General features: G+C 51.2%; 1 protein-coding gene across 1 annotated transcript; it reads right to left on the reverse strand.

Annotated features, from left to right (window-relative positions):
• KIFC1 (kinesin family member C1) lies at window positions 1–14,911 on the reverse strand. The gene is made up of 11 exons (XM_017345038.4): window positions 14,673–14,911; window positions 7,598–7,735; window positions 7,395–7,494; window positions 6,832–6,885; window positions 6,666–6,716; window positions 6,062–6,462; window positions 4,303–5,082; window positions 3,741–4,031; window positions 3,570–3,643; window positions 3,367–3,442; window positions 1–230 (listed from the first exon to the last, which is right to left on the reverse strand). Exons 1-11 carry the CDS (start codon window positions 14,682–14,684, stop codon window positions 186–188), a joined length of 2,022 nt encoding a protein of 673 aa, XP_017200527.3. The 5' UTR covers window positions 14,685–14,911; the 3' UTR covers window positions 1–185.
• Between the last annotated feature and the right edge of the window lie 4,840 nt (window positions 14,912–19,751).

Below are 19,751 nucleotides of genomic sequence, written 5' to 3' on the forward strand. Positions count from 1 at the left end.
TTTGGGCAAATGCTAATAAAATCTTTATTTAAAAAAAAAAAACTATTCTTTATTTGATAAGTCGGGTACATAGATAGCTTCCTCCACCCCGTAAAGCACCCCTTACCAACCTCCACCTCCTCCCCTAAACACACTCACAGGCACGCACACACACCCGCACGCATGCTAAGGAACCGGATGCATCTTCATTTCTTGTTGGCCTGGGCAGTACCAATGACACACTGGTTCACCTGGGGGAGAGGTAGACAGAATAAAGTTGGCAGAGTAATCAAAAGAACACTTTTCCCCCAAGATCTCTTCCTGCTGCCCAGAATGCTAGGGCTGCCCTCAGGGAATCCTGAAATAAGGGATCTGAAGGAAAGTTCGGGCCTGTCCCAGTTATGGTTGGTTTTATGAGGTGTGGTGCTGACAAGGCCTATGCAGAGGAGGCTTCCGTTTCCAAACAATCCCCGGAACAGAGAGCCCAAAACCCTCTCACTATAGGATAGCAACTCATAATATGGAAAATCAATAAAGAATCTAGCATTTACCTTGCTTTTCCTATATACTGAATTTCAGAGTAATCAAATACAGGTATGTCTCATTTGACTGGGCTTTGATTTTATGGCACTTTGCAGATACTGTGTTTGATGAAATCATGAAGTGAAAAGGCTGATCAGAAGTTTTAAATAGATCAGGCTAATTAACACCCAAATCTAGTGATATTATTTATATTACTTTAAGTTGAACAACTGGATACTGGGTGCCTTCTGACAAGACAGTAGGAAGTGTACAGCACCATCTAGTAAGTTTTCTTGCCAAGAAAATGTGTTGTGGCAACTGTGCACCAAACAACTCCATTGGTGCCATTTTTTGAACAGCTCTAATGGCATTTTTTAGCAATGAAGTTTTTTAATTAAGGTATGTACATTGTTTTTTAGACATATGCTATTAGCACACAATATATTATAGTGTAATCTTTTATGTGCACTGGGAAGGCAAGATTCATGTTTTATTGCAATATCCTTGCTGTGACCTGGAACTGAACCCATAATATCTCTGAGCCATGCCCTAGATGGCAGGGGCAAGCTCTTCATAGAAGAATAGTTAACAAATGCAGAAGAACTGAGGGGATTAGAAAATCACCATTTGAATAAATACTAAGTCACCACCCTTAATAAAGTAATTGATCTGGATATGATGATTGTTTGAGACAATCACTAGGTGAAAAAGCTGCTGGGAAAGTTTAAAATGGATTAGGCTGTCAACAGCCAAATCAGTAATATATCATTCTAGCTGACAACTAGGTAAAGGTAATTAGGTCTTCCTATATGGCACAATAGGAAATACACTGCACCACCTTGCCAAGAAAGTTGAACTTGATTAAACTCTAATCAAACCTCTATCGGACAGTAAATCATATTGGGGGAAGAAGCAACAAACCAGGCAAAATCCTGACAATGGTATATTCTATAGGAAAAATGATGCTACTTCTTTAACAAGTAAATGGTATGGGGGAGGGCAGGGGCTGTTATAAATTAAAAATTTAGATATTTCAATCAAATAAAATAGATGGCCCTTGTCTGGATCCTGATTTGGACAAACCTAATGTATATGGAAGACATTTTGGGGGCCAGTATGGTACAGTGGGTTAAGCAGCCACCTGCGATGCTGGCATCCCATACAGGCACTGGTTTGAGTCCCGCTTCTTCCACTTCCAATCCTGCTCCCTGCTAAATGTGCATGGGAGGGCAGCAGAGGATCACCCAAGCGCTTGGGCCCCTGCATCCACGTGGGAGACCCAGATGGAGTTTATAACTCCTAGCATCAGATGGCCCAGCCCTGGCAGTTGCAGACATTTAGGGAGTAAACCAGCAGATGGACGATCTCTCTCTCTGACTCTGCCTTCAAATAAATAACACTTTTTTGATGCAACTGAATGGAACTTAACATAAAGATCCAGCTTTCTACTAGAAGACAGTCCAGGTATTTGCAGCTGCCACCCATATGGGAGACCAGGATGGAATTCTTGGCTCCTGACTTCCACCTGGTCCAAACCTGGCTATTGCAGCCATTTCGGGAGTAAATCAGTGTATGGACGTGCACTCTCTCTCTCTCTCAAATAAATAAATCTTTAAAAAAAGAAAATACAAACTGGCATATGTACAAGGCTGGTCAACATGGCCTTATTTGTGATAGAAAAAGTATGGAGGGGCCAGCATTGTGATGTAGTGCATAAAGTCACCTGCCTCACCGGCATCCCATATGGGCGCTGGTTGGTTCAAGACACTGGCTCCACTTCGAATCCAGCTCCCTACCAATGGCCTGGGAAAAGCAGTGGAAGATGGCCCAAGTGCTTGGGTCCCTATGAGAGACCAGGAAGAATCCCCTAGCTCCTAGCTTCAGCCTGGTGTAGCCCTGGCTGTTGTGACCATCTGGAGAGTGAAACCAGTAGATGGAAGATCATTCTCTGCCTTCTTCTTTCTCTAACTTTGACTTTCAGACAAACAAATAAATCTTAAAAGATAAAGCGTGAAAACAACCCAAGTGTCCAGTAGAGGGAACTGGTGGATAAATGTTGGTGCATCCACACAGTGGAGTCTTAGGTCAACCTAAAAATAACTTGATGGTTTCTGTGAGCTGATGAAACTGTTTCGTTACACAAAACAAGGTACAGAACTACATATGTGAGAATGAGCTGCCTTTTATATAAGGAGGGGAACTAGAACATGCATATAATTTGTATTTGCAAAGAGAGACTGGAAGGGGGCCAGCATTGTGTCACAGTCGGTTAAGCTACAGCCTGCAATGCCGGAATCTCATATGGTGCTGGTTTGAGTCCCAGCTGCTCCACTTCAGAGCCAGCTCCCTGCTAATGCGCCTGGCAAAGCAGTGGAAAATGGCCCAAGTCCTCGGGCCCCTGCACCCATGTGGGAGACCTGGATGAAGCTCCTGGCTTCAGCCTGGCCCAGCCCTGGCTATTGCAGCCATTTTGTGAGTGAACCAGTGGATAAAAGATATCTCTCTCTTTAACTACCTTTCAAATAAATAAAATAAATCCTTTAAAAAAGAGAGATATTGGAAGGATAAATAAAATGATAAAAATGATTTGATGGTGTGGACAGGGATGGTGGTAATAAAATTTCATTGTGTTGAGTATAGCTCGCTCTCTATATAGTTTTGACCTTTTAGTCATCTGTTTTAAAAAACTTAATCCAAAACCCACAAGTTAAAAATGGAACCAGGTGGGCAGTGCCCAGCTGCCTGCTGAATGTAAATCCTTCCTGGATAAATGTGGCCTTGGCCTAGCACACAGAGGGGCTGGGACGCAGAAGCCAACAATCACCCAGGGGTCCTGAAAGGGCCTGGCCCACGTGGTAACCGCACCTTGGAGGCAAAACGCAGAGAGTTGAGGGACTCAGAGGCGTTCTCTTCTAGAGGGGAAATGTTCACAAACATGAGCCTGTGGAAAGAGGAAGCCCAACCCCAGCATTAGTGACCAGCAGAGCCTGGACAGGTCTCCACAGGTCCCTTTCAACCCATTACCCACACACTTCCTACTCAACCCGCCCCCTCTCCCTTTCTCTTACATCTTGGCGCTACCACCCAGAGAGTTCTGCAGCAGGTACGTGAGCTTGCTGTTCCGGTAAGGCACATGGGACTCCTAGAAAGGTGAGAGGGAACAGGTAGCTAGGACAGGGCAGGGCTCCGCACAGCCAACTGGTCCCCCGGTCTCCCCTGCCTGTGCACCCCTTCCCCACCTTATTGCTCAGGGCCATGATGACCAGCCCTAGCGTGGACAGACTGCTGTTAATGGCCTGTGTTTCCCGAAGACGTTCCCGTTCCCCAGGGCCGAAGGCTAAGCTGGGGTCTAGTCGTTCACTCCCAGCCAGATCCACAAGGCTGAGGGGGGCCCCACACTGCAGGCCTCGGCTAGGGTGCTCCCCCAAGATCTGCAGCTGGAACACGCTGTGGCTGCGTGATGACCGCTCATTCTGTGCTGTGCGGGCCACAGCCCGATTCTGGTGGGCCAGATGGAGCAGGGCCTCCACCTGGGGATGGGGGGCAACAAGGGCAAAAGCAGACAGGAAGTCAGTGTAGTGACCCTCTCCCATAAGCAGATGCAGCAGTCCTGCCCAATGCCCGGCTCTGTCACAGAACATCTGCCCTCTAGCCCACCAGCCACACAACTCACCGTGGTGATCCAGCCTGCAACCTGCTCTTAATCCCCCAGTCTTCTCTCCTTTCCCCATGAACCTCCACCTCGCGGCACCACGCCCTCTCCTCCCCATGGCCCCGTTCTACTGCCCATGGAGGCCTCACCTCTTTCTCACAGGAAACAGAAACATATCGGGCATTGGTGACAGTAAGCTCCTCGCTCCCTGGTCCTGCCCGGCGAATCTCACACTCTCCTGCTTGGCCCTTCCGGGTCCCAGTGGCCAGCAAGTCTCGGACAGTCTCATTGTAGATCTCTACATAGCTTGCCACAAAGCTGTAGGTCCAGCCCTGGCCACTCAGCTCCTGGGCCACAGAGAAGAGGTGCCGCAGGGCCCGAGGAATCAGCCCCTCCAACTGGGGGTCTCCCCCAGGCCCACCTTCCATTGTGAAGGTCTTGCCACTGCCTGTCTGGCCATAAGCAAAGATGCATACTGGGTAGCCATCCAGGGCTGACTGGACAAGCATGGAGATTTCCTCAAACACTTCATCCTGCCCACTTGCTGGTGGGAATACCCGGTCAAAAGAGAAGTCGTGGCGGGTGGTAGGAGCTGGCGCCCCACTCAGGGTCCCACGCCGATCATCAGAGCGGGAGAGGCTAAGGCGGGTCGGAAGATCAGAGGGCCCACCAGGGCCAGAGGGAAATGAGAGGAAGCCGGGGGGTGGGGTAGGCTCCCCTGGAAGGACAGGGCGGACCCGGCAGAACACCCGGATGTTGCCCTTGAGTTCCTGCAGTTGGTTGTGCAGTCGCCGGCGCTCCATCTCTAGCCCATGGAGACGGTCTCCTCGCTCAGCTAGTAAGGCCGCCTGGGCTGTGGCCTCCTGCCGCAGAGACGCCACCTCTGCTTGGCTGCTTGACAGAGCAGCCTCTGATGCTTCCAGCCTCCTCTGTGCAGGATAGAACAGACACAGGAAGTGAGATGCAACCAGAGTAAACAGGTCACGTGGGGGAGGCACTGCATAGCAGGCTACCCTACTGCCTGCGGCACTGGCATCCCATTTCAGGATGCTGGTTCGGGTCCCAGATGCTCCACTTCCGACCCAGCTTCCTGCTGAAGCAGCAGAAGACGGCCCAAGTGCTTGGACCCCTGCACCCACATGGAAGACCAAGGTGGAGTCCCTAACTCCTCACTTTGGCCTGGCCTAGCCCCAGCCATTGTGGCCATTTGGGGAGTGAACTGGTGGATGGAAGCTAGCTAGCTCTCATTCTCTCTCTCTGTCCCCCTGCTACTCTCTGTCACTCTACCCTGTCAAATAAATAAATGTTTAAAAAAGAAGAAGTCACATGGTTAAGATGGTGCAGGGAGAGGAGTCCCTACTCCCAGGGACCTCAGAGAGGTCAGAAAACAGGGAATATATAGGCTAACCTAGTATTCTCTAGTACTATAGGACTATTGCAGGAGGGACACAGGAAGACTGTAACCAGGCTGAGACTCAATGGTTTGGGAGTGAACCAAAGGAAAAACTAAGTACAGAAAGAAAATATCAGAAAAAGAGAAATGCATATGCAAAATGCCCAGAATTGACAGATGAGTCATTTGAGAGACTGCAGGTCATTCGATCTAGTTGGTGCCCACCACGAAGTCAAATGGATGTGGGAAGAGGGAAAGAGTACCACGGGGACTTGTGATCAGGATGGGGACCTGAAAGAGGGGGATGGAGGACTAGGGGAAGACAGAGATCCAGGCAGGAGCTGTGACACCAAGTCCAGGGCAGGGAGAACTGGGGCGGGCAGCAAGACAGAGCCACAAGTGGACTAGGCTAGAGAACAAGGGTGTGCTGCTGGGGATAGGGTGCCAAGGGTTGATTCCAAAGAGATGGCAGGGGAACACAGAGGGCTGGCATTCAGGGAGAACCTAGCCCTTACCTCCTGCTCCTCCAGTCGCGTGGCCAGGCCCCTCCGCTCCTCCTGCAATTCCAGCTGTTCTTTCTGCAGCTCTTGCACCAAGCCCTCCTGCGTGCCCAGTCGCTCTTCCAGCTCCAGGACACGGCTACTCAGGCTCCCCAGCTCCCGCTGACCCTGCTCGGCCTGGGTCCGTACCCTGGCCAGCTCCTCTTCCAGTGTCCTGCGCTCTGTTCCTAGGGCCTTGGCCTGTTGTTGGGCCTCTCTGAGCTGATCCTGCAGCTGTTGGTTCTCCTGGCTCAACGTCTGAGTCCTCTCACGGCTGCGTTTCAGCTCTGCAGTCATGTCACATAACTGACCCTTGAGGTCCCAGGCCGGACGCTTGCCAGGTTTCTTCCCTCCCGCCACGGGAGGAGCGGCTGATGCTAGGACGGGCACAGAAAGGACAAAGTCAGAGGTCTTAGCTCTCTATCCCTCTTCCATCCTGGCACTCAGGGCCTCTACACCTGGCGCGAAATCTTTCTTCTTCCCTTTAGACATGGAAGAAACCAAATGGATTTTTCTGGGCACTCACCACCTCCTCTTCCCTATCCCAGCCTCTCACCCAATGCGTATGTTTGTCACCTACTGCCAGGCTTCTGGGCAGGAACGGCAGGGGCTGGCTTCTGGTTCTTCAACACTAGAGAATTAAAGAGGTGACACAAGGGATTATAGGACCAGTGTCCCTCCATCACTCTCCCTTCAGACATACCCCGAGTCCCTTCTCAGCCCCAGTTCTTAAGTGTTATCATTACCTGTAGCGACACTTGTGGAACTCCGGGCTCCTACCTTCTTGGGAACTTTCTGAGCTGTCCAGAGAATGGAGAGAGGAAGAAGTATTATTTGCAGAGGCACAACACATTGACTGCCTGGGGCAGGGGAGGTGCTTTGTCTGAGGATAAAGTAATGCTCCTTGTCCCCTGACTCTGGCCATCTCCTAATGATATTCCTCGTAGGCCAAGAACTTATTCAACATGCCAAGAAGCAAGGTGGTCTAAGAAGTGAAAAAGCAGGAGGAAGCCAGAACCTTGTGAAAAGTCTTTCCCATTTGTGTAGAGCAATGGGGAACCATGTCCACATGCGCTCCTTCACCCCCAGAGCTGCCCCGCAGGACATGCAGCTGCCTCTGAGGAGCTGCGTAGCTAAGGGACAGCGGTAGGTAGGCGAATTCACTGCGAAACAAGCTTTGTGCTTTTCAATTTTGGACCAAGTGAAGTTTACTATCTATTCAAAACAGACTACAAGTGATACAGAAGAAAGGAGTAAAAGAGCACTGGACGCTGGTGCCCTTGGTCCCTGGCCCATTCCTTGAGCTTACCTGCAACCTGGCCTTGGGTCTGTGACATGGTGCTGAGTGGGGCTGCTCTGGGCCGGGATGAGACAATTTTGGTCGACGGACCCAGCCCTCGTATCCGTTTCTGGGAAAGATCAGGATGAGACCCATGAATCCCTCCTCTTTCTCACGCGCACACACACTCATGCAGGAGTGTACACACATGGGACTCTTCACACCCAGCTCACCTTTTCGGGCTCCAAGGCATTTTCCATCTGCTCAGGCCCTCTCTTGAGCCTGCTTCCTGGGAGAGGAAGTCGGGAAGAGCCCGTGATCAGGGGTGTCTTCAGCTCTATGTTCCCTTTCACTTCTGACAGGGGAGACCTCTATTGGGAAAAAAGGAGACCATTTAAGACCATGGCCAGGAGCCCGAATGTCCCCAGAGCTCCCCTTCTTGGTCTGCCAGCCTCAATTCTCAACATCATCGGCAAGCATTAACAGCAGACTACTTGTGCTAAAAGCTGGACTCACAGATTATGTGCCAGCCAAACAGCACAGACGTGGGACTTAGGGGTGCCTTTGGCCTAGTTAAGAAGCTGGTCAGACACCTGCAGCGGTGTCAGAGTGCCTGGGTTCAAGTCGTGGCTCCACTCCCGATTTCACATCCCTACAAATGTGCACCCTGGGATGCAGTAGGTGATTCACCCTTGTAGGAAACACAGATCAAGTTCTAGGCTGCTGGCTTCAGCATGGCCCAGCCCCAGATGTTGCAGGCATCTGGGGAGTAAACTAGTGGATTTCTCTTTGTCTCCATCTCTTTCTGCCTTTCAAATATAAATAACTATTTTTCAAATTAAATCAGCATTTAGAGGCAAGTGTTTGGTGAAAAAGTTAAGACGTCACTTGGGATACCCACATCCCATACTGGAATGGCTGGTGTGAGTCCTGACTCTGCTTCCAATTCCAGCTTCCTGCCAATGTGCACCCTGGGAGGCAGCAGGTGGCAGTTCCAGCACCTGGGTCTTTGCCACCCATGTGGGAAATTCAGTCTGAGTTCTGGGCTCCTGGTTTCAGCATGGCCTGGCCCAGCCCTGGGTGTTACAGGCATTTGGGAGGTAAACCAGGACAGAATCTCTCTCTTCTCTCTGCCTTTTCATATAAAATGATAATAATAATTTAAAAAGTTCTATTAATAAGCATGAAAGGGCTGTTATTGAGGTGCAGTGCATTAAACTGCTGCTTATAACTCTCCAGCTTCCTGCTAATGCACCTGAAAAAGCAGCAGAAGATGGTCCAAGTACTTGGGCTTCTTACTATGTGGAAGAATGGAATAGAGTTCCTGACTCCTGGCTTTGACCTGGCCCAGACCTGGCTATTGCAGACATCTGAGGAATGAACCACCGGATGGATGATCTCTCTCACTCTGCCTTTCATATATTTAAAAAGAAAATTAAACATAAAAAGAAATAATAGGGGCCGATGCTGTGGCACACCGGGTAAAGCTGCTGCTTGCAGTGCCAGCATCCCATATGGGCACTGGTTCATGTACTGGCTGCTCCACTTCTGATCCAGCTCTCTGCTGTGGCTTGGGAGAGCAGTAGAAGATGGCCCAAGTCCTTGAGCCCCTGCACCCAAGTGGGAGACCCGGAAGAAGCTCCTGGCTCCTGGCTATGGATCAGTGCAGCTCTGACCATTGTGGCCAACTGGGGAGTGAACCAGGGGATGGAAGACCTCTCTGTCTCTCTCTCTCTCTGCCTCTCCTTCTCTCTGTGTAACTCTGACTTTCAAATAAATAAATAAATCTTAAAAAATAATAATAATAATAAAAAGAGATCCAAGAATACCTAAAGGGCTGGTTTAACAGAATGCTCAGTTCAGTTTTGGAAAATAGGTATGAGCTACCTGTGTTACAGGATATATTCAAGGATGTTCACTGAGCATCCTCATAGAGAAAACTGAAACAGCCGGATCCCTTATCTTGTCTTTAGTTTTAGCTGGCCTATTGTCTCTCCCTACATTAGACTGTGAGAACCATAAGAATTTAACTGTTTTGGAGCTGGCAGTAGAGCGTAGTGGGCTAAGCCCCACCTACAGTGCCGGCATCCCATATGGACGCCTGCTGGAGTTCCGGCTGCTCCTCTTCTGATCCAGCTCCCTGCAAACGTGCAGTTGGAATCCGGTTGGAAGATGGCCCAAGTGCACTTGAGGGACCTGAATGAAGCTCCTGGCTTAGGCCTTGCCCAGCCCTGGCTGGTGTGGCCTTTTTGGGAGTGAACCAACAGATGGAAGATCTTTCTCTCTCTGCCTTTCCCTCTCTAATTCTGCCTTTCAAATAAATAAATAAATATTTTAAAAAACTACTCATTTTTTCACAAGTGTATAACCAGAAGGCCTAGAACAATGTCTACTACCTTGTAGGACTCTGGTTTTTGAAGGAATTAAGTGTCCGTCAGCGGAGGAACACTTAAAATAAGCAGTGACACATCCAAACCAATGCTTTATATGGAAATAAAAAGGGGATAAAATATGTGACATTTTTGCCTGCCACCTGCAGAAATGTTTATTTTCATCAAATATAGTATGAAAACCAATTTCTTCTTTAAGTATCCCAGTGTCGAACACTAAATTGGTTTTTATAATCCACTCTCTTCTTCCTGTCCACACTATCCTAGTGGACCCCTCATAGACCTACCGCCTGTCTCTGCTTTTCAAATAAAATGAAAATAGATGATTTTTTTTAATTTTTTTTTTTTTTTTTTTTGACAGGCAGAGTGGACAGTGAGTGAGAGACAGAGAGAAAGGTCTTCCTTTGCCGTTGGTTCACCCTCCAATGGCCGCCGTGGCTGGCGCGCTGCGGCCGGCGCACCTCACTGATCCGATGGCAGGAGCCAGGTACTTATCCTGGTCTCCCATGGGGTGCAGGGCCCAAGCACTTGGGCCATCCTCCACTGCACCCCCAGGCCACAGCAGAGAGCTGGCCTGGAAGAGGGGCAACCGGGACAGAATCCTGAGCCCCGACCGGGACTAGAACCCGGTGTACCGGCGCCACAAGGCAGAGGATTAGCCTAGTGAGCCGCGGCGCCAGCCCGATGATTTTTTTAAAGAAGGATGGGTGTTTGACGCAGCAGTTAGGACCTGTCTCCTTGGGATGTTTATGGGTTCAGAAAATGTCCCCCGTTTTGTTTACTTAGCACAACTCCCAAGGGTGCAGCACCTGTTCTCTTCCCCTTCACTGCCAAGTGAGACACAAGGACCCCAACGGTCACTTGGAAGCACTGGCGGTCACCTTCCATCGGAGCAGACATCACTGCCGCTCTGCCTTGCCTTCCCAAGGTCACAGCATCACACCCGCCTCTTCCCCACCTCCCGCACCCTGCTCTGCCCATCTTCCCTCAGCTCCTCTACACCCGCATCGTCTCTCTCTCTCTCTCTGCCCGGTCATCCCAGTCAGCACACGGCATACGCTATTCTTTCTTTCAACCTTAGGGAGTCTTCAAAAGGGCCCGCGCGCGCCAGCCACGAGGGCCCCTCCATGGCCGCGCGTCCGTCGGCGTCGCGGGGCAGAGTGATAAATATGAGGTCCATAATACACTTGGAAGTTCCCTCCAAATGCTGGCTGAAATTTGTCCTTACACGTCCCAGGGCTCGTGCGCAATGATGGGGAACCGTGGGAACGCGGCCTCGCAGGAGAGGAAAGCGGGCTACAGTTTGTAGTGAAGCCGCTCAGCTGGCCGCGGTTGTGAAGCGGAGATCAGCTGTCGCTTAGAGGTTTCCTGAAATCTGGTTCAGTCTAGATGCACAGGAGGTGGAAGGTCAAGTGCTCGTGCGGTTTAAAGTGTTCTGAAGGTTCCTAACTATAAACTATGTTTCCAATTAAAACCCCCAGCTGCCCGGCAGAAGGTTAGGCTCCTCTACATCACCGGTTTACTGAAAATGATTAATACTGTAATCACCAAATATCTCCTGTTTTAATCAAAGGATGGGGAAAATAAATTTTATATGTTGACTTTTTTAAAAAAAGTTTTCATTCTGCTTTCCCTTACCTTTTTCTCTCGCCACTCCTCAAAGGCATTGTCTACAGGGCATTCACTGTGTCTGATTTCTCTCCTACATCCATTCCAATCAGGTTTTCACTCCCACTGCTCTACCAAAACTGCTATAACTTTATGTTGCTAAGTCAATTCTTTATCCTGTTTCTTTTTATGATTTATTTATTTGAAAGGCAAAGTGACAGAGAGACATACAAAGAGAGAGACACACAAAAAAATCTTCCGCCCATTGGTTCACTCCTCAAATGCCCTCAACAGCCAGGAATGGGACCAGCACTGTGGCACTGAGGGTTAAGCCATCACTACCACCTATGGTGCCAGCATCCCATATGGGCACTGGTTCAAATCCCGGCTGCTCCAATTCCAATCCAGCTCTCTTCTAATGCACCTGGGAAAGCAGTGGATGATGGCCCAGGTCCTTGGGCCCTTGAACCCATGTGGGAGACCTAGATGAAGCTCCTGGATCCTGGCGTTGGTCTGGCCCAGCCCTGGCCATTGCAGCCATTTGGGGAGTGAACCAGCGGATGAAAGACTTTTCTCTCTCTCTCTCTCTGCTTCTGCCTCTCCCTCTTTGTAACTCTGCCTTTCATATAAATATAAATCTTTTTATTTGAAATACAAAGACAGAGGGGCAGAGGCAGAGAGAGAGAGAGGTCTTCCATCCACTGGTTCACTCCCAAATGGCTGCAACAGCCAGAGTTTGGCCAAATTGAAGCCAGGAGCCAGGAGTTTCCTCCGGGTCTCCCACATGGGTGCAGGGGCCTAAGGACTTGGGCCATCTTCCACTGCTTTCCCAGGCCATTGCAGAGAGCTGGATGGGAAGTGGAGCAGCCGGGACTAAAGCCAGTGCCCATATGGGATGCTGGCACTGCAGACAGCAGCTTTACGTACTACACCACAGCACTGGCCCCAATAAATAAATCTTAGTGGAAAAAACAAAAACAACAAAAACCAGCCAGGACTGGGCCAGGCTGAAGCCAGGAATCAAGAACTCCATCCGGGTCTCCCACATGAGTGGCAAGAACTCAAGTACTTGCTCATCACTGCTGCCTCCTATGGACATTAGCAGGAAGCAGGATGGGAAGAGGAAGAGCTGGGATTTGATGCCAGTACAGGATGTGCGTTCCAAACAGTGGCGTAGCCTGTGACACCATGACACCCGCTCTACCCTCATGTTCCCTTTTATTTTTTAAAAAGAGATTTATTTATTTATTTGAATGGCAGAGTTACAGAGAGAAAGGGAGGGAAGGAGAAAGGAGGAAAAAGGGAGAAAAAAAAAATCTTCCATCTACTGGTTTACTTGAAAATGGCCACAAAAGCTGGAGCTGGTCCAGCAAAAGTCAGGAGCTAGGAACTCCATCTGGTCTCCCACGTGTGTGACGGGGCCCAAGCACTAGGGCCTCCTCTGTGCTTTCCCAGAGGCATGAGCAGGGAGCTGTAGGAAGCAGAGCTCTGGCACGGAATGCTGGCGTTGCTCTAACTGTGTCAGCCCACAGCCTCCTGTTTTTTGATTCTTCAAGCAGCATTTGATATGACTGATCACTCCCTCTGCGTTAATATGTTCTCCTTTCAGCATCATCCAGAAGACCACCTTTTAGTTTTTCTACCTCGTCTCTCCAAATTGTAACAACTATCCTTCTATTCTCTGAATACATGCACCACCCATTCCTGTGGCTTTAAATGCCATTGATATGCTAACAGTTTCCAAATTCTCATCTCTAGCCCAGAGCTCACAGCTGAACTTCCACATCGAAGTCTAATAACTGACCTGTTGTGCCCAGACCTGCTCCTCTCCCAGCTTTTTCCAGCTCAGACGATCTAACTCCAGCTTTCAGTTGCTCAGGCCAAAAATCCCAGAGTCCACCCTTACTCCTACATATCACATCTACCCTGTCTGCAACACAAGGCTGCGTCCACCTTCAACATATATCCAGAAGCAGACCACTCGCTACTTCTTCCACGGCTACCGCGCCGACTCGAGTCAGCGTCATCTGTCACCTAGAGTGTCATTCACCAGGATCTCAGCAGGGGATGATGTGACCCTCCAGGAGACACCTGACAACCTCTGAAGACATTTTTGTTTGTTATGATCAGACAGGGACTGCTGCCAGCACCCAGGGGTGGAGGCCGGGGTGTTAAGCATCTGACAGTGGACAGGACAGCTCCCACAATAAAACATCAATTGCACCAAGGCTGGGAAAACCGCTGCACTCCCAAGCGCTCTCCTTGTTTCTACCCTGGCCCCCTTACAGTCTAATCCCAACGCAGCTGAGTGATCCTCTTAAAATGTAAGACAGGTCCCACCTCTCTGCCTAAAACCTTCCAGGGCTTCTCCATTCAGTCCTCACAACGGCCCCAGGAAGAAGTGAAATGGGATCTTATCACAAGAGTCCCTTTTCATAAACATCATAAGATCCATTTTTTTTTTCATGAATCTTATTCGAAGATTCAATTTTCATGAGCTTTTTTGAAGACTTCTTGTATACATGGGTTTCAAAATTTTCTGCACCAACATACATTTATCTTTTAATTCCGTTTCCTGCAAACCGTCTGAGGTCCCTCATATAACTAACTTATTGCATCTACTGCCTCTGCCACGCAGCTCCACGAAGGCAGCGGTTTCCGCCCACAGCTGCTTCCCAAGTGCCTACAACTGAGCCGGGCGGGCATCCACCTACTCCATGGACAGACCTGAGAAGATTTTTACGATTTTTTTTTTTTTTTTACTGCCATACCACTCCGCTCTGCACTTCGGTTCCCCAGATGCATGGCCTTCCCAATCTTGCGCACTGATCTTTTAATCCCACTCCCCACGCACTTTCTGAGCTTCCCTCGTCCACCTCTTTCCACTGGAGAGGGGCGGCCGCAGGGGGCTGTGGGCTGCGGCGGGGCACGGGCGGGAGGAACCGAGGCAAGCAGAGACGGTGAGATCTTCCTCCCCGCTCCCGGAAACAGCACCAAAGGACGCCGGCAGGGACCTGGCGTCAGACACCGCGTCCCCAGGGGCAGGGCGCCTCGCGAACGCCCCTCTCGCACTGCAACCCCGAGTGGGAGTGGAGAGGCGGAAACGTGTCGGACCAGCCCTGGGATCCTAAACGGGAGATCTCGAAGACGGGAAGGCGAGAAAGGGCGTCCCTAGCCCTGAAGCCGGGGGAGAGCAGGCGGACGTGGCCGCTCCACGCCTGCGGGGGCTCAGGGGTCTTCGCCCTCCACCAGGCGGGCAGAGCCGGGGCCCGGACAGCACCCGAGCGGCCGCCCGCCGCCCGCGACTCACCTGGGGCTCCATGTCCGCCTCCGTCCTACACACACCGCGGGGACGCGATGGAAGAGGGCAGGGCGCCGGGACTCCCGGGACCCGCGTTCTCTCGCCCGCTCGCGACGCGGATCACGCGCGGCACGGGCTCCGCGGGACACCAGCTCCCAGCCACACCCGCCACTTTTGAATTTCAACGGCCGTCACCCAGCCTCACCGCGCTCCGCTCGCAGGGGCCAATCGTCGCCGTCGCCACAGCCGGGGACCAATCGTAGCGCCCTCCGCCTCGCGGAGCCACGCCCCGCCCGGCCGCCGCTCTCTCCTTCCGGTTCCGCCCGCAGCAGATTAACCCCACTTCCGGCCCCACGGCTCCTCTCACCCCTCCCCTTCTCTAGCTGTAATCGCTCTGGACTTCCGCTGGGCTCCCGGCCTCCGCTCGCTACGTCAGAAAAGGCGTGTGAGAGCCGCAGGAACCTAAGTGGCCGAATGGAACTGGTGCGGGCACGCAGGGGACGGGGGGGGGACGCGGGAAGCCAGGAAACACGCGTGCGCAAAGGAGACCCCGCTCAGAGCGTGCGCCTCCTCGCGGCTGCAGCGGGGAGCGCACGGCTTAGCCCTAACGGGTGGACGTGACTGGGGCTCGACGGCGTCCTCTGCTGGTGGCGGTGAGGCTGGACCCGGAAGTGGAAGCCGCGCACTCAACGCCCAGGGCAGGGGTCGTGGGTCTGTCCGTTCCTGGTTATTTGCCATTTCGACTTAGGGACCTTGGGTCGGCCTTGGCCCTCAGAGGATTCGGAGCTCAGGGGAGGATTTCTCTGTGCAGAGCCTTCCTACCGCACCTCCTACGTACCTGAGCCGGGGAGGGTTTGCTGCTTCCGTTAATGGAGTATTTTTATGCTTTTCAGGCTGCACAGTGCTTTATCTCGTTGAATTGCAAAAATTCGGCGAGCTCTTACCGTGTGCCAAGTACTGTATATATCTTATCTGCAAGGTAGAGAAAGTAGACTGGTTTAGAAAGGCTAAGCAACGAATGCAAGATCACACTGGTGGCTGGGAGTGGATCTAGGTAACATTAACTCCCAAATTCAAGCCATTTCTGTTACCCCCGTCGCCGCTGACACTCTTAGTAACAGAATAAGGCGCCGGTAATTCTGCCGCATTTATCCCTCTGAGTTTCCATGCAGTCCTGAAGGTAGGCAGGACAAGGTTTTCTTGATTTCCAATACTAAAAGGCAGGGTGCCCAGCGGCGGTCTGGCGGGGGCTTGGAGCAGCTGGAGATGAGCAGCATCAGAACCCAGGCCGCTGTTAGCAGGCCCCAAGGGTGGCCTCAGCTGAGGGATTACCAAATTGCAGTTTCTCCCTGAAGAACCTGCCTCCTTAGAAGCCGCTTGCTAGGGTTTTCACAGGAAAGGTTAGGGAATGTCCAGGATGGAGAAACGGGGAGACGGGAGGGCCCTTCCTGCTTGCAATATAGATCTCCCTAGACAGTACGTTCAGAAGTGACGCAGACTGCTGTCTGGTCCCCTCTGAGTACACAATTCAAGGGAAGAGTTCCTGAACATCCTGAAAGAGCCACTCAGGAGAGTAAACTGTTCCAGGGGTGCCCGCACCCCTTATCAGAGTGCGTGGGTCCCAGCCTCTCTTCCGCTTTTGGTCCAGTTTCCTGCCTGTACGGGCCGGGGCTGGCAGCGGTACTGGCTGCCTGCCACTCACTTGGGACATCTGGGCTGAGTTCTGGGCCTTCCCAGGCACAGGAGCAGGAAGCCAGACCAGAAGCGGAACCGGCGCTCCTAGGGGATGCCTGCATGCGAGGGGCGGCCTAACCCACTGCACCACAACACCGCCCGCTACATGCGGCCTTGCTGTGTCCTCACGTGGCTGAAACTGGAGAGACACCTAGGGATGCAAGCTGGCTCCCTCCAGCCCCTTGGTAAGCCGCTAACCGATGCTGATCACTTCCCAAGTGATGAAAGCTCTCCTTAAATCGGGATTAGGTTTCAACACATGACTTTGGAGGCTGGGGCTGTTCGGACCATGGCAGTGTCATAACACATTCACCTTCAAAGACTCGTCATACCCTCTGGATCCGCCACGAAGCGTGGACGATGGAGAGGGAAGGAAGCAGGAAAGAGCCACCACGTTATATACATACTGCATTCAAAGTGATGTTTGGGGGGAAAGAGGTGCACAAGAAACGGAGGGGAGGGGGATGACGGACTCGGGGTGTCGCGGGCTAAGCCGCGGCTTAGGATGCCCGCATTCGATATCTGAGTGCCAGCGTTGGAGTCCCGGCTGTTCCACTTAACCAGTTGTGCGGGGAGTGAGCCAGCAGATGAGAGCCCGTCCTGTCTCTCCCTCTGTCCCGTCCTTCAAACAGGCTTTTTTTTTTTTTTTTTTTTTTACTCCTTTTTTTTTTAAGTGGAGGAAAATGACCACAATTCAAAACTTTCTGTCTTCAAACACCATGCGGGATGGTTACAGTAAAATTATCATTCTTTCAAAGATTGACTTATTCATTCAAAAGGTAGAGTTACAGGGAGCCAGAGGCTGAGAGACAGGTGCATCTGCTGGTTCACTCCCAGCGATGGGCTCAGTGGCCAGAGCGGGGCCAATCTAAAGCTGGGAGCCGGGAGTCTGTCCAGGTCTCCCCTGCGGGTTCAGGAGCCCAAGCACTTGGGCATCTTCCACTGCTTTCCCGGGCCATCAGGAGAGAGCTGGATCAGAAGTGGAGCAGCCGGGACTCAAACATGCCCATATGGGATGCCAGTGCCACAGGCAGATGCATAACCTACTCTGCAACAGTGCTGGCCCCAATGAAGTAATTTTTAAAAGTTGTCCATAAAGACAAATAATAAATCTCCCCTCCCAATGACATCAGTTGAGATGTTTCTGAAAACACAAAGGTCAGGTTTTGTTAACTGCAATAATTAGAATCTTGTTGAAAATCAAAGTTGAAGGACTGGCTTTGTGGCTAGTGGGTAAGCCAGCATCCATATGGGCACTGGTTCAAGCCCTGGGTGCTCCACTTCTGATCCAGCTCCCTGCTGATGGCCTGGGAGAGCAGGGGAGGATGGCCCAAGTGCAACTCCTGTGCTCATGTCAGACCCGGATGAAGCTCCTGGCCCCTGGCTTTGGCCTGCCTCAGCCCTGGCCTTTGCAGCCACCTAGGGAGTGAACCAATGGATGGAAGATTCTCCCTCCCTTTCTCTCTCTCTCTCTCTTGCTTTCAAATAAATAAATCTTTTGAAAGAACCAAAGTTGAAGTTTATTCAGATAGTCAAACTGAGTGCCCCAAGCACTTGGCCCATCTTCCACTGCTTCCCCAGGCACATTAGCTGGGAGCTGGCTCAGAAGCAGAGCAACCAGGACTCGAATTGGCGTTCTCAGAGGGGATGCCAGCATCATAGGCTTAACCAGCAGCACCACAATGCACGCCACAGGATGACAGAAGCTTGAGATCAGTAAGTGCAGTCAAGGGAAAAAGATGTATCTACTTTGAGAATTGTGTTTGGCTTTCTGCAGCTTTCCAAATCTAGACTGAGCCCTTTGCTAACTAAACACCAGCTCCCAGGGCCGGCGTCTGGCTGGTGGTTAAGACACGAGTTAGGGTCTGCATCAGAGCCCCTGGATGAGTCCTGGCTCTGGCCCCTCACTCCAGGTTCCAGCCAATGCAGCCCCGGGAGTCGGTGGGGACAGCTCAGACAGCTGGGCTCCTGTCACTCCTCGGGGAGACTGTTCTGGGCTCCTGGCTTTTTGGGGAGTGAGCCAGTGGATGGAAATCTCTCTCTCTCTCTCCCTTTCTGCCTTACATGCATGTTTTGAAAAACATAGATTCAAAGGAAAACAATCATATATGTGATCTTTTTTCTTTTAGAAGTCCTTCCTTTTTTACTTCCTTCATCACGGTCTCCCCAGCCCAGTGAGGTCCTCATGTGCGCGTGGCCAGACTTCCCGGGACGAGCCCACCCTCACACTAAAATCTGCCCACAAAAGCTTTCTTTGATTTCTCAAAGTGCCACATTCTGTCTCACACTTCAAGCTTAAAATGATTTTTCCCTTTTCTTTCTCGCTTGAGAAATTGTGAAATAGAATAGCCATAATGGATCTCACAGACCTTCTGCCTTGTTGCCTGTTGCCTCCTCACACAGCACAGAACACTTCTGGTCACAGAAGTGTCCCCCATGCCCCAAGCAGCTCACCAGTGGATACCAGCTGGGGGTGCTACACTTGAGTTCAGTTCAGGCCAACTCAGATCTCCAGGTAGTGTCAAATCCCAGAGGCTGAGGGCTCAGTCCCACCAGACTGCCACCCTCAGATGCCAATCGCAAGACCCAAGTTGTACCCTGTGCTTCTGACCAACCGGCTGTAAGTTGAGATTCCCAGCACCCCCATCCACCCTTGGATTTGATACTTTTCTGGAATGGCTCACAGAACTCAGGGAAACACTTCACTTAATGTTTATTGGTTTACTTTAAAGGATGCTATGTGGGGTCAGCATTGTGACAGTGTGTTAAGCCACTACCCACAACACTGGCATCCCATATAAGTTGCCATTCAGGTCCCAGCTGCTCCACTTCCAATCCAGCTCCCTGCTAATGTGCCTGGGGAAACGCCCTAAGTTTTTGAACTCCTCTACCCATGTGAGAAACCTGGATTTAGTTCTAGGCTCCAGGCTTCTTCCTGGCCCAGCCCTAGCTGATTCGGTCATTTGGGAAGGTAACCAATGGATGGAAGATCTCTCTCTCACTCTCTCTCTGTCTCTCACTATCTCTCTATAACTCTGCCTATCAAATATGAGAAAGATCTTCCATCTGCGCTGGACCAGGCCAAAGCCTGGAACCTGGAACTCCATCCGGGTCTCCTGTGTGGGTGGCAGAGATGCAAGGACTTGGGGCATCTTCTGCTGCCTTCCCAGACACCCTAGCAGGGAGCTGGATCAGAGGTAGAGCAGCCAGGACTCACAGTGGCACTCACGTGCGACGCCGGCATCAGAGACAGCAGGTTTACCAACCCGCTGCATCACAACAACAGCCCCGGTAAATCTTTTAAAAAGTTAAAAAATAAAAAAAAAGAAGGGATGTTTCGTAGAAACAGATGAG

Source organism: Oryctolagus cuniculus, chromosome 5 (assembly GCF_051225735.1).
Source record: "Oryctolagus cuniculus isolate XC-2025 breed Fujian yellow rabbit chromosome 5, ASM5122573v1, whole genome shotgun sequence".
Lineage (NCBI taxonomy): Eukaryota > Metazoa > Chordata > Mammalia > Lagomorpha > Leporidae > Oryctolagus > Oryctolagus cuniculus.